The sequence below is a fragment of the Ranitomeya imitator genome, chromosome 3 (genome assembly GCF_032444005.1).
Source record: "Ranitomeya imitator isolate aRanImi1 chromosome 3, aRanImi1.pri, whole genome shotgun sequence".
NCBI classification, from domain to species: Eukaryota; Metazoa; Chordata; class Amphibia; order Anura; family Dendrobatidae; genus Ranitomeya; species Ranitomeya imitator.
The window spans coordinates 116,632,774-116,646,754 of NC_091284.1; the positions used below are offsets into that span (position 1 = coordinate 116,632,774).

The window sequence follows — 13,981 nt, forward strand, 5'->3', positions numbered from 1 at the left end:
TTAGGGTTAGGAGTGTGTTTGGATTAGGGTTTCAGTTATAATTGGGGGGTTTCCACTGTTTTGGCACATCAGGGGCTCTCCAAATGCGACATGGCGTCCGATCTCAATTCCAGCCAATTCTGCGTTGAAAAAGTAAAACAGTGCTCCTTCCCTTCTGAGCTCTCCCGTGTGCCCAAACAGGGGTTTACCCCAACATATGGGGTATCAGCGTTCTCAGGACAAATTGGACAACAACTTTTGGGGTCCAATTTCTCCTGTAACCCTTGGGAAAATACAAAACTGGGGGCTAAAAAATAATTTTTGTGGGGAAAAAAAAGGATTTTTTATTTTCACGGCTCTGCGTTATAAACTGTAGTGAAACACTTTGGGGTTCAAAGTTCTCACAACATATCTAGATAAGTTCCTTGTGGGGTCTAGTTTCCAATATGGGGGGGGTTTCTACTGTTTAGGTATATTAGGGGCTCTGCAAACGCAATGTGACACCTGCAGACCATTCCATCTAAGTCTGCATTCCAAATGGCTCTCCTTCCCTTCCGAGCCCTCCCATGCGCCCAAACGGTGGTTCCCCCCCCCCCCCCACATATGGGGTATCAGCGCACTCAGGACAAATTGGACAACAACTTTTGGGGTCCAATTTCTCCTGTTACCCTCGGGAAAATACAAAACTGGGGGCTAAAAAATAATTTTTGTGGGAAAAATGTTTTTTTTATTTTTACGGCTCTGCATTATAAACTTCTGTGAAGCCCTTGGTGGGTCAAAGTGCTCACTACACATCTAGATAAGTTCCTTAGTGGGTCTACTTTCAAAAATGGTGTCACTTGTGGGGGGTCCAATGTTTAGTCACATCAGTGGCTCTCCAAACGCAACATGGTGTCCCATCTCAATTCCTGTCAATTTTGCATTGAAAAGTCAAACTGCGCTCCTTCCCTTCAGAGCTCTCCCATGCGCCCAAACAGTGGTTTACTCCCACATATGGGGTATCAGCGCACTCAGGACAAATTGTACAACAACTTTTGGGTCCAATTTCTTCTCTTACCCTTGGGAAAATAAAAAATTGGGGGCGAAAAGATCATTTTTGTGAAAAAAACGATTTTTTATTTTTACGGTTCTGCATTATAAACTTCTGTGAAGCACTTGGTGGGTCAAAGTGCTCACCACACCTCTAGATAAGTTCCTTAGGGGGTCTACCTTCCAAACTGGTGTTACTTGTGGGGGGTTTCAATGTTTAGGCACATCAATGGCTCTCCAAACGCAACATGGCGTCCCATCTCAATTCCAGTCAATTTTGTATTGAAAAGTCAAATGGCGCTCCTTCGCTTCCAAGCTCTGTCATGCGCCCAAACAGTGGTTTACCCCCACATGTGGGGTATCGGCGTACTCAGGACAAATTGTACAGCAACGTTTGGGGTCCGTTTTCTCCTGTTACCCTTGGTAAAATGAAACAAATTGGAGCTGAAGTAAATTTTTTGTGAAAAAAAAGTTAAATGTTCATTTTTATTTAAACATTCCAAAAATTCCTGTGAAACACCTGAAGGGTTAATAAACTTCTTGAATGTGGTTTTGAGCACCTTGAGGGGTGCAGTTTTTAGAATGGTGTCACACTTTGGTATTTTCTATCATATAGACCCCTCAAAATGGCTTCAAATGAGATGTGGTCCCTAAAAAAAAATGGTGTTGTAAAAATGAGAAATTGCTGGTCAACTTTTAAGCCTTATAACTCCCTAACAAAAAAAAATTTTGGTTCCAAAATTGTGCTGATGTAAAGTAGACATGTGGGAAATGTTACTTATTATAGTATTTTGTGTGACATATCTCTGTGATTTAATTGCATAAAAATTCAAAGTTGGAAAATTGCGAAATGTTCAAAATTTTCACCAAATTTCCGTTTTTTTCACAAATAAACGCAGGTAATATCAAAGAAATTTTAGCACTATCATGAAGTACAATATGTCACGAGAAAATAATGTCAGAATCACCGGGATCCGTTGAAGCGTTCTAGAGTTATAACCTCATAAAGGGACAGTGGTCAGAATTGTAAAAATTGGCCCGGTCCATAACGTGCAAACCACCCTTGGGGGTTAAGGGGTTAAACACATCCAATATTGGAACTTATTAAGGTCTAGTGATTAAAATCTACTTTTGTTTGTGGGAAAAGCCCTTTAGCACCCTAATGATTGCTGACACGCCTTTTAACTATGGCAGCTAAGGGCACTTATTCCTCAGCACTGAGAAATAAGGGTATAATGATCCTTAGCGCTGGAAAAATCTCTGGGTTCCCAGCTACCGGGGGTAGCTGAGACGCTGGAGAACATGATCAGGGCCAGTTTTTACAGTCCTCTGCCACGTGATCGCTGTTATTCACTGAATAACGGCGATCACATGAAAAAAAAAAAATTTCTCTCATTTCATTTAAAATTAATTTCTCTCTCCTCTCATATGATCTAACATCATATCAGTGAAAAGAGAAATGGTGTCCCCTGAGCTCACCCGATTAATCTGCCATCCCCCTTTACCTCGTGCTCCATCCCTCGGCCCTCCGTGTCATCTTTCTGGGAAAAAATGACGGGTAAAGTGCGCCCGCTGAGATCTGCTGCATGATACCTGGCAACAATAGGGAATTTTTCCTATTGTTTTCTTTTTTCATCTAAAGAAAAAAAAATGGTAAATCAAATTCCCCTTTTTGATTACCTTAGTTAGATAAAAATTATTTTAAAAAAAATTAAATTGTTTTCCATTCTTTTCAGTTAGGGTTGTGGTTAGGATTGGGTTGGGGTTGAGGTAAGGGTTGTGTTTAAGGTTGGAGTTAAAATAGTTTTTGTTTTGTTTTTTCAACGGATAAAAACATAGATAATTGCGATTTGACGGCTAGTGTTGAGCACAAGTGCTCGCTACTTGAGTTTGCATTGGGTCTTTGAGTATGTACGGAGTATTCTGGATCCCCTCATGGTTTTTTTTAGTGTCTAACAGCTGCAAAACATGCGGGGCAGCAACTCAAGCATGTGACTCGAGCACCTGCGATATTCGGTGCATACCCGAATACCCGATGCAAACTTTAGTAGCAGCACGTGCGCTCAACACTAATGACATATTTAATATGACAACCTAATGGTATGAAATTATTTGTCGTACCTGTTGGTTCAAAATGCTCACTATGCCCCTAGATAAAATCCTTGAGGGGTATGGTTTCCAAAATGGTGTCACTTGTGGGGAGTTTCCACTGCTTAGGCATATCAGGGGCTCGCCAAACGCAACATGGAGTCTGCTCTTGATTCCAGCTAATTTTGCTTTCAAAAAGGCAAACATTGCTCCTTCCCCTCCCTTTCGAGCTTTGCCGTGCTCCCAACCAGTAGATTTCCCTCACAAATGGAGTATGTACATACTCACGAAAAATTGCACAACAAATTTTGTGGTCCATTTTCTCTTGTTACCCTTGTAAAAATAAAAAATGTTTGAGTCTAAAGTAAATTTTTAATGAAAAAAGTTAAATGTTCATTTTTTCCTTCCACATTGCTTCAGTTCTCGTGAATCAACTGAAGGCATAGTAAACTTCTCGAATGTGGTTTTGAGCACCTTGAAGGGGTGAAGTTTTTATAATGGTGTAATTTTTGGGTACTTTATCACTTCAAATATGATCTGGCCCCTAAAAAAATTATTTTCTTGGAAAATGAGAAATAGCTGATCAACTTTTAACCCTTCTAACTCCCTAACAAAAAAATATTGTTCAAATTGTGCTGATTTAAAGTAGATATGAGGGAAATGTTACCCTACTTATGTTTTGTGTGACATGACTCTCTGATTTAAGGGCACATTTTTGCCAAATTTCCATTTTTTCATAAATAAGCGCAAGTCCTATTGAAGAAATGTTACCACTCTTACGAAGTACGATATGTCACGAAAAAACAGTCTCCAAATCAGTGGGATCTGTCGAAGCGTTCCAGAGTTATTACCACATAAAGTGACAGTGGACAAAATTGTAAAATTTGGGTTGGTCATTAAAGGGAACCTGTCACCTGAATTTGGCGGGACCAGTTTTGGGTCATATGGGCGGGGTTTTCGGGTGTTTGATTCACCCTTTCCTTACCCGCTGGCTGCATGCTGGCTGCAATATTGGATTGAAGTTCATTCTCTGTCCTCCATAGTACACGCCTGCACAAGGCAAGATTGCTTTGTGCAGGCGTGTACTATGGAGGACAGAGAATGAGCTTCAATCCAGTATTGCAGCCAGCATGCAGCTAGCGGGTAAGGAAAGGGTGAATCAAACACCCGAAAACCCCGCCCATATGACCCAAAACTGGTCCCGCCAAATTCAGGTGACAGAGTCCCTTTAAGTTCAAAATTGGCTCGGTTACTATGAGGTTAAGCAATTTGTCACTGCATGTGTTTTGTGTTCTGTTTTGTATTTTGCTGGCTAGAGATAGACCTAAGCATAAACTGTGATTGTAAAACTGCTTCCCCTTCTCCCCTCAGGTCTCGCATCCGTAGAGAACTGTTCATTGAAGAAATTCAAGCAGGTGGTCATGGACAAATTGGTTCCAGTGATTCTCCATCAGCTACAAGCAGCAGAGCAGCCCACAGTTCAGAGGGAGATAGCTGCGATGGTGTAGATATGGAAAGCACAACTGATGGGAAACATAGTGTCCTTGAAGGAGATGACTTCAGTGACAACATAAAGTCTCAGGGCGGGCAGACCGATTCAGCTTTTGAAGAGGGTGAAGACGCTAAACCTACTGAGAAATCGGACAGCAGCCGGTCAGAAGTAGACAGCCCAGTTGAAAAGGTTGAGGGAGGTCGGAGAAAGCAGAGTCGGACTTCCCTTCCTGGATCTCGGTGTTCTGGAGAGAGTTCAGAGACGACACCGAAATCTGCTACTGAAAAGCATGCCTCTACCTCAGCTGCCTCAAGCTTGGTCCCCACAAAGGAGGGTTTCAACAAGTCTAATGAAGATTCCGAGAAACTACCCAGTGTGCCAAGTACAAGTTCACAGAAAGGAAGCTCCATCCAGAGCTTATTCAACTTTTCTGAGACAGCAAGTTCCAAAAACACACGGGACAACTCCTTGAGGAAAAAGAAAGCCGCAAACTTGAACAGCATAATTCACCGCTTAGAGAAGGCCGCTAGTCGAGAAGAACCCATCGAATGGGAGTTTTGAAATTAAATTAACCCTGGTTCCAGTAAACTGGGGATTTTAAACTGGACCTTTCACTGGTTATATCGTATTGCGCACTTACCGCCCTGCAGGCCACAGGGCAAAAACGCCATAGGCCAAGGTGCATATAGAATACAAAAGGAGCATTAAGCCCAATTTTATGTTGTGTTTTCGAGGACGAAAACTGAAATATGTAGTCAAGCTTTTTGTACCCTGAAGTGTTTTTACTATTACCCAAGTGATTTTCACACTTTCTGGAATAACTCTTACAGCTTTGCCTTGTGCCCACCTTTTAAGTGTGGGCTTAAAAAAAAAAAAAAGTAGAAAAAAAAGCGAGAAAAAAAATATTGAACCCACAAAATAAATGGGGGCTTTTTATCTGCCATGAAATGGCCGCAGAGCGATAATACACTATGATCTTCTTATACCAGGAAAAGGAGGAGATTTTTCAGGAAAAAAAAAAAAGGTTGTCTTTTTTTTTTATTATTTTGGTTTTCCTTTTTAGTAGGTGTTTCAGTTGCCACAAAGAGATTGCACAGTCATCTGACTCTAAACACACTAGTTTGGAAACCTATTTTCAAGAAGTTAAAAAAAAAAAAAAAAAAAGAAAAAAAAAAACCTGCTCGGAACTTTGAAATAATAAAAAAAAAAATACACCAATCCACTTATTTTCTAACTAAAGTCACATCAGGAAACTATTTTAATTTGTGGTAGCTGATGTAGTGTTTTCTTGGTAGTGAAACTAGATATCCAGTGCACATTGTTTCATAGCTTTAACTGATTCTGGTCTTTTCCAGACCAGGATTTGTTTATTACACTCCATTTTAGGCCAAATCAGGACAAAAAAAAAAAATCAGAATTTTAGGTATTTTCTAATCTGCTTTTTAACCTCTAACCACAGAGCACGCTGATCAGACCTCATATTTTGGGAGGGTAAAAGGGTACAAGTTGGAATGGCAGACCTGTACTGTTAACACATCCTTACAGTATTCCCGTCACATATATATCATATATATATATATTATATATATATTTTTGTTTTCTTTACAAGGCCACTTTTGTTTTCTACATTTAACTGTTACCAAATATGCTGCCAGCAGGATGCAGAGAAAAGAGGCATTTTAAAATGCAAACTAATAATGAACTTTTTATGTATAAAAAATATAATAAAAAATGTAGAAAAAAAAAAACACAAAACAAACGAAGCAACCTCTTTACTCTGACATAGTACAATGTAAATAGACAAATCTAGAACCAAAATAACCATTTGACGAAACGGCATTTGTGGCTCCGAGCGATCTTTTCCGCAACTGTCTGTTCTCGTCGAAAGTACGACACCCATTCCAATTTGTATCCTGTTCCTTCTTGCTGTCAATATGTGTGTGAGAGAGAACAGAGACGTGTGGGAATACCCGTGTATGCAATTTTATAAGTCTGTGTATTTTCTTATGTACCTGTGCACACATAGAGTGCATTACTGCCACCTTTTTCAATAAGCTGGTTTATCTGCTATGGCTTCGACAAGATTTGCTGAACTAGGCTCGTTTCTCGCCATATCTTAAAAACTAACAATAGATGATTTCAGTATATATATATTTTTTTTGCTTATTTATAGGTGCTGTATTTTATTATCTGATTGTTAGGAAGGGATGAAAACGGGGGCAAATATTCTTTAGAGGGATAGACTGCCGGCAGTATTGGGTATAATTTACAAGATGTAGTTGTCATACTGTATATTATTGATTTAAAGATTTTTTTTTTTTTTTCTTTTGATCTTATCGTGTATCATTGAAACATTGTGTCTTAGGTCAGCATCTTTTGATGACGTTATTTGGTGCATTTGTTACTTATGTTTTAATAATATTATCTTTTTTTTTTATTTTATTTTTTTAATCCCTTTATCTTATAGGGGATGGGAGTGTTGTTATAAAAGCGTACTCCCTATGCTAAACCTCAATGAGCTTGTATTATTTAGTAGAAACATTTTAATGTGTAGAACCACATTTGTTATACAAGAGTGTAGTAAAATGAATGAAACGCTCTTTACAAGCATTGGTAAGATGCGGTAGCACTTCAGGTTAAGATCATTTTAAATTCTCGACGAACAATACACAAAAAAAAAAAGCAAACAAACTTGCAAATAAGGAAAAAGGGCTCCTAGTGGTAAAAGAGGCAAGGAAAAAATGTAATATTGATACTATTGTCGTCAGCAGGTTTTTAGAAAATTACTACTTGTAATAACATGTTAAAGAGGTTACTGTTTATTTTGCCCTTTAACAATTGTATTTATTTCTTTTTCTACTTTACCTTTTTTAAAACCTATATTTGTTATACTGTAGATTAATCAATTCTCTCTGTTACTTGCGCCAAGATGTCCACACCGTCTTATTCCCATCTAACAAAATACTTCTAAACGTATAATGAAAAATATATACATTTTTATTAGCAGAAGACTAAAAATCCGTACTTGTTTAAAATCAAGTAGGTGCACAAGGAAAACTGGTGGGTGAACTGACTATTATGGGAAAAAGGAGACGAATAATAATAATTTTAAAAAGAAAAAAAAAGAACCTCAATAGCTATTAATCACAACGGGATTGACACTGAAGGCTATAATATGATTTTTAAAAATGCATTAACAATATTACCCAGGAAAAATTAAAAAAATATAGGGAACAAATATCTGTCTAATATAAATACAGTTATAAAAAGATCATTGTCCGTTCCATAAAAATAGTTCATCCATCAGACCTCTGACTAAGCTATGTGGGAAACGCGTGTCCAGTCTGGTGGCTGAACGGACTCCGGTCTTTATATACCTGTATTTATATTGAACAGGTATTTCTTTCCTATATTTTTCCATTTGTCTTGGTAGTGTTATGGATTAGTATGTCAGGGGGATCGCTGTGGCTGCTATACAATTAGTGCATTTCGTATTCATACTGTAGCACTCAGTGTTGATCTTATTGTGATTGATAATTGTGGTGTTTGACCTGTTTTTTTTTTTTTTCTTATTAAGAACATTACCTTTTTCGTATACTGACTCTGGTTCACTCACCTGTTTTTCTTGTGTCCCTATATAAGTATGGCTTTTTAATCTTTTGCTAATAAAATGTGATATTTATTTTATAAAAAAAAAAATTTTGTCGTTGGGTTACAGTTAGTGATGAGCGAGTATACTCGTTACTCGAGATTTCCCGCACGCTCGGGGGTCCTCCGAGTATTTTTTAGTGCTCGGAGATTTAGTTTTCATCGCCGCAGCTGAATGATTTACATCTGTTAGCCAGCATAAGTACATGTGGGGATTGCCTGGTTGCTAGGGAACCCCCACATGTACTTATGCTGGCTAACAGATGTAAATCATTCAGCTGCGGCGCTGAAAACTAAATCTCCGAGCACTAAAAAATACTCGGAGGACCCTCGAGCGTGCTTGGGAAATCTCGAGTAACGATTATATTCGCTCATCACTAGTCACAGTGAATTTTTCTGCTGTCAGGTAGGAATAATTTACTACGTTGTGCATTGTTTAGGTTATAAAACTACTTGCTCTCCCCAAACATGTGGCTCTCCAGATGTGGCAAAGCTATAACTCCCAGCAGCTGAAGATCCACAGACTGGAGACCCCTAAATATCAAGGAGAATTATCAAACTGTCTAAAACAAAAAAGAAAAGAGTCTGTGTTGCCCATAGCAACCAGTCACAGCACAGCTTTCAATTTGTATTCTGCTCTTGAAAAATGAAAGTTGTGCTGTGATTGGTTGTTATGGAGAGCAAAGACAGAAAAATTCTTTAACCCCTTGTTTTTTTATTTTCTTCCTCCCTTTTTTTCATCCACATAGCTATAGAAGGGCTTGCTTTTTGCAGGACAAGTTGTAGTTTTGATTAACAACATTCATTTTACGATACAATTTATCAGAGAGCGGAAAGCATTCCAAGTGGTGTGAAATGGTGAAAAAAACTCTATTTCTGCCAACTTTTTGGGGTTTTCTTTTTACATTAAAAATGACCTGGCAACATTATTCTACAGGTCATTATGATTTCGGTGAGAGCAAACTTTTAGTTGTGTTTTTTTTTTTTTTTTTTTTCATAATTAGTACTTTAGTGGTTTTAAAAATTTCTGAATTTTGGAACCTTTGCTCATGTCGCCACATTTTGTGACCCACAGCTTTACTACTAACAGCTATTGGACCTGTGTTGGGGTACGTTGCCACAATCCGGAAGTAGCAGCGCTTTAGACACGGCGTATGTTCGCTGCGTCCAAAGTGCTGCCGTGTATTGAATGCAGGCAAATCCGCAGGTGTTCACTGAACCGTACGGATTCACCCAGTCCAACACATTCTATTGTGGAAATTTCTGTTGTGGAGACTAGCGTCTCTGCAATGGACAATGACATGCTGCGGTCTGGAAAGCATGTCCGTGTCGGCGAGTGATCTAGAAAGCCCATCCACTATGCTGTAATATCTGGACGCTGTATAAATGTGCAGCGTCAAACCCACAGCAGTTCCTGATCGTGGGCACATACCCCTAGGGCTAGTTTTTTGTTGGTGCCATTTTGGAATACAAACGGGCCCTGATTCATCCAGAGAGGCAGTGTACGCAGATGCTTGTTCTGTCACGCTCTCATCCTTCTGCCCGTGCTGCTCCACTTCTTTCACTAGAATCAGAGTCATTTATAGAAGAAATATAATTCTATTTTACTTATTTAATGTATAAGTAATTGTGGTCAAACCCTTTCTATTAGTTTAGTAGCCAATGCTGGGCTTTTGCTTCCCTTCAGGCACATGTTGCTACCAATGGAAGCGCTTTGTAATTGCTCATTTCCCCTGTAACACTGATGGGAAAAACTCAAAAGGGATTGTCCTAAGTGGAAAACCTCTAAGACCGAGGTCACACTTGCAAGAAACTCGCTCAAGTCTCACATCTCATTACCCACCACTGCCGCCGGCACTCGGACCGGAGTGCTCAGAAATGCATGCAGCCGCACACTCTGGTCCCGAGTGCCGGCGGCAATGTCGGGTATTGAGGTGTGAGAGACTTGTGCAAGTTTCTCGGAAGTGTGACCCCGGCCTAAGAGTGCATTCAGAAGGTGCAGTTGTGGTTGAGAATTACAGGGCAGGAAAAACCTGAATTGCCATGGTTGCTGTGATAAAATCACATCACTTTTTTTCCATGCCGTTTTCTTTCATGTGCAAAAACCACATGGCGTGGAAACACAATGCATGACTTATGTCACTAAATCCTAACCAGCCTCTCTTCCGTGACACACAATTTATTACGATGTGTCTGTTATAGCTAAAGGATCCGTAAAGCCATACTTTCCTTGTGTTACATTCACACATCTGTATGAGATGTCTGTGTGCTGTCCACTGCGGCAAGAGATAAAAACGAGACACCGCGCCTCCTTGCGCAATAAACCCAATATGAGGTGGAGATATAGGCGGAGGAGCGGGCCTGAATATCTTGCCAATAAAGGAGCCTTAACTACATCTTTGCTTCTTTGGACGGTGATTATCGGCAGCACAGCACCCGTGTCCTGCATTTTATTCTATATTGTTATGTTTGTGTGCTCTGATTTTTCTCGGACCGCACACTGACCTGACAGACCTGTATGTGAGGTCCATGCCACTCCGAACATGTCCTATACTGATCAGCGTGTGCAGATCAGACTCGGCCATACAAGTCAATGTGGATCAACAAAAGCAAATTGGAAGGCTTCCGTTTTGCATGTGACTTTCCAGGGGTTTTTGTATTGGCTTGGGAACAAAGACATTCCTTCTTTGGAAAGAAAAATAAAAAAAAAACCGGGTGCGACACAGATGACAAAAAACAAAGTCCATTCCTCACAGATGGTAAAATTCACATGGATGTGGGAATGTAGCCTAAGACACATGCAGTAATCAATTGGAAACGGTGGTCTTCTATGCAAACTAGTCCTAAGCTGGTAGATAAACCAAAATCACAGAATATAGCAAATTGAACAGTCCAGCAACCACTATAGCCAACTGTGTGCTGCTGGCACTTACACTGCACAGGGCCGTACGCCCGCGACTGCCACGTCCACCTCATTGTAGTCCAAACATCAATAAATACTGTAGTACTGCAACACTGAGCAATAATGTATAGGACTATACTGAATACTCCACCGCTGCACATGATACAAGGAGATCTTCCATGTTTGTCAGGTAATCCATAGTCCATGTACAGTCTATTCACTGTGTTAAAGTAGTTCAGAGAACGTGCTATAGATGACCAGGCTTCTATAATGACTTGTGTATGTGGTCCATCTAATGTATGGGACTCCGGGGAACAGTTTAATTGGCTCAAAGGTTAAAAAAAAATGGTTGCTTAAAGGGGCTTTCTATGCCAGTGAATTTTTTTTTTTTTTATTCGTGGCACTCCCAGTTTTCCAATATACTTTCTGTATCAATTTCTCACAATCTTCAAGTTCTCTGCTTGAAGTCACTCAATAGGAACCATCATTTTACTTTGAGAGGATAAAAATGTGGTCTTGTGATGGACAAATAGATGCACAACTTCTCCCGAGTTAGACCTCTGCTAAATCTACTGTAATGGGAAATACTGTAATGAAGTAAGAATAAAAATGAAAGTGGTGGTCCACTACTGGAACATTGTTGGCCTCTTCTTAGGATATGTTATCTATGTCTGAAAGGTTTGGGTGCAGCGACCGGAACTGCTCAGCTATGGAGCTGCCCAGCACATCTCCTTCAGCCGTGGCTGGGTTCTGCACATCCGCCACCTAATCACTTCCATAGTGGCCGCAGCCACTATTCCACCAACGGAGCTGCGCCATAAAGCTCCATAACTGAGCAGTTCCAGGTCGCCACTGACATCGGGAACAGCTGATCTGCGGGGGCGCAGAGAGTCGCACCCCTACATATCAGACACTGATGACCTAGCCTAAGGAAAGGCCATCAATGTAATAGAAGTGGACAACTTCTTTTAAGGTTAAGTGACTGCAAACAGAGATCCGACAACTGTGAGGAAGAAAAAGTATATTGGAAAATGTTCTAACTTTATAAAGAAAAGCATCTTGTAAAGTAACTGCTAGTACTATGAAGACCGAAAGGGAGGACATTTTCGGTATAAAAGCCCTATCAGCCCAGTCGTTCATTACTTGATTAATATCTTCCCGTTAATGTACCCAAAAATGGAAGACTCTAGTTGGCATCATTTTGTTAATCCACTCAGCGCTACCTTCTGTACCAGAGGACATAATAGTGTGCCTTAACGCATGGGATGCTGGAGTAAAAAGTGATAAAACACATACTCATGGAACAAATAGCATATAGGTCAGTACAATAAACGGATTCGCTGCCTGTTACAATTACACTTTACTATTTTCAGTCTTGTGCGTTACATACATTTTCTATATTTTTAGGGCTAAAATTCTTTCATGTGATTTTATTACAATCATCCCAATACTCGATAGCAAAAGTTTTTTTCCTTTTTTTTTTCCTTGCCTCGTACCTGTTAAGAGCCTGATAAAATATTAAACAAAAATTTTGGTTAAAAGTGTTGGATTTCCTTGTACTATAAAGCTTAAGTAGATTCAGGACTGGTTGTAATGCAAAACACTGGAATATACCGCCTGCGTATTATTCTAGGAAATAGAGACCTGTTCCGTAACATAAGACAACCGGTATCTTCTGCTATACTGAGGCGTATACATTGGTAAATAGCACTTTTCTTTCTGGACTTCCAAATGCTCCTGATAATTCACAAAGAAATATTATACTATTTTTTTTTTTGGTTTCTAAATTCGATTAATATTTAATTGTTGTTTTGTTAGACGTTAACCCTGCTACGTTGTTACAGAAAGTATCTACTGAGATTGACCAGACCATCACTGTGGATTCAGTTTTTGGTGGCCTGACTTGAGTTTCTTTCAGTAACTACTGGTGGAAGCAGCCATTGTTGGGGGGCTTCAACCAATATTCTCGAGTAAGTCGCCTATCCATTACTAGAAGCCGGTGACCATATGGAGGAGCAAATGCCCACTGCCGTCACGGGGGTGATCCCATAGAATAACGGTTATACCCAAAATATGGCTGCCCCCACTCTGTGTCGGTAACTGTTTACCACATATATCTGGCACCTAGACCTCAGCAATTTCCGATAATTCCACTTCCATAACGAGCTCTGATGTTTTTGGACAGATGCTCATATAATAATACAAAATTGCCACTATATATTTTCATATTGTCACACTAAATTTTGGTTATAGCCTCCTGACAATACAGCCTGCAGTACTTTCAATATATATATATATATATATATGTATATATATATACATATATATATATTTTCCTCATTTCATATTTTCCATGAATTTACTACAAATGCAGTTGCATTTAGATAGATGTATGGGCTGATATCCAAAATCAAGATCCGCCTCTAACAAAGGAGGAAAATAACACATTTCTACATATCCCCCCGTTTATGTTACTCTAAAAACTAACTCTTTATATTTGTGCAATAACTACTTGCCATGAAGATGGGTGCAGCTGATAAAAAAAAATGCCCTGACTACTAACACAGCACAAGATGAACTCAGAAGTGATGTACTTGTCTTTTTTTTATCCTTATTTCTTGAGAACATTTGAATAAGCTCAGTTGTTCCCCCCGGTGTATTGTGGTGTCTGACATTTTTAGCAGTATTCTATTTTTTTTTTTTTTTTTATATATTTTTTTTTTATTATTTTTTTTCTGTACCGCATTAAGTCTTAGATGTTTTAGAGCTTGTTTGTTATTCACAATCACACGTTTAAAAATGTAAAAAAAAAAAAAAACTGAAAAAACAAAAAATAAAAACAA

General features: G+C 39.3%; 1 protein-coding gene across 3 annotated transcripts in view; it reads left to right on the forward strand.

Moving 5' to 3' along the window:
• The window catches only part of CUX1 (cut like homeobox 1), a 484,034-nt gene that overhangs the window by 379,729 nt on the left and 90,324 nt on the right, over positions 1-13,981 (forward strand). The window contains exon 24 of one of the 3 annotated variants that reach the window (XM_069761313.1): positions 4,468-5,734. The exons of 1 other annotated variant lie outside the window; for it this stretch is intronic. In XM_069761313.1, coding sequence (XP_069617414.1) covers positions 4,468-5,149 — 682 coding nt within the window. In that variant the 3' untranslated portion in view covers positions 5,150-5,734. Of the gene's footprint in view, positions 1-4,467; positions 5,735-13,981 lie in introns of those variants that run through there. One more of the 3 variants, XM_069761314.1, reaches the window with a different exon arrangement.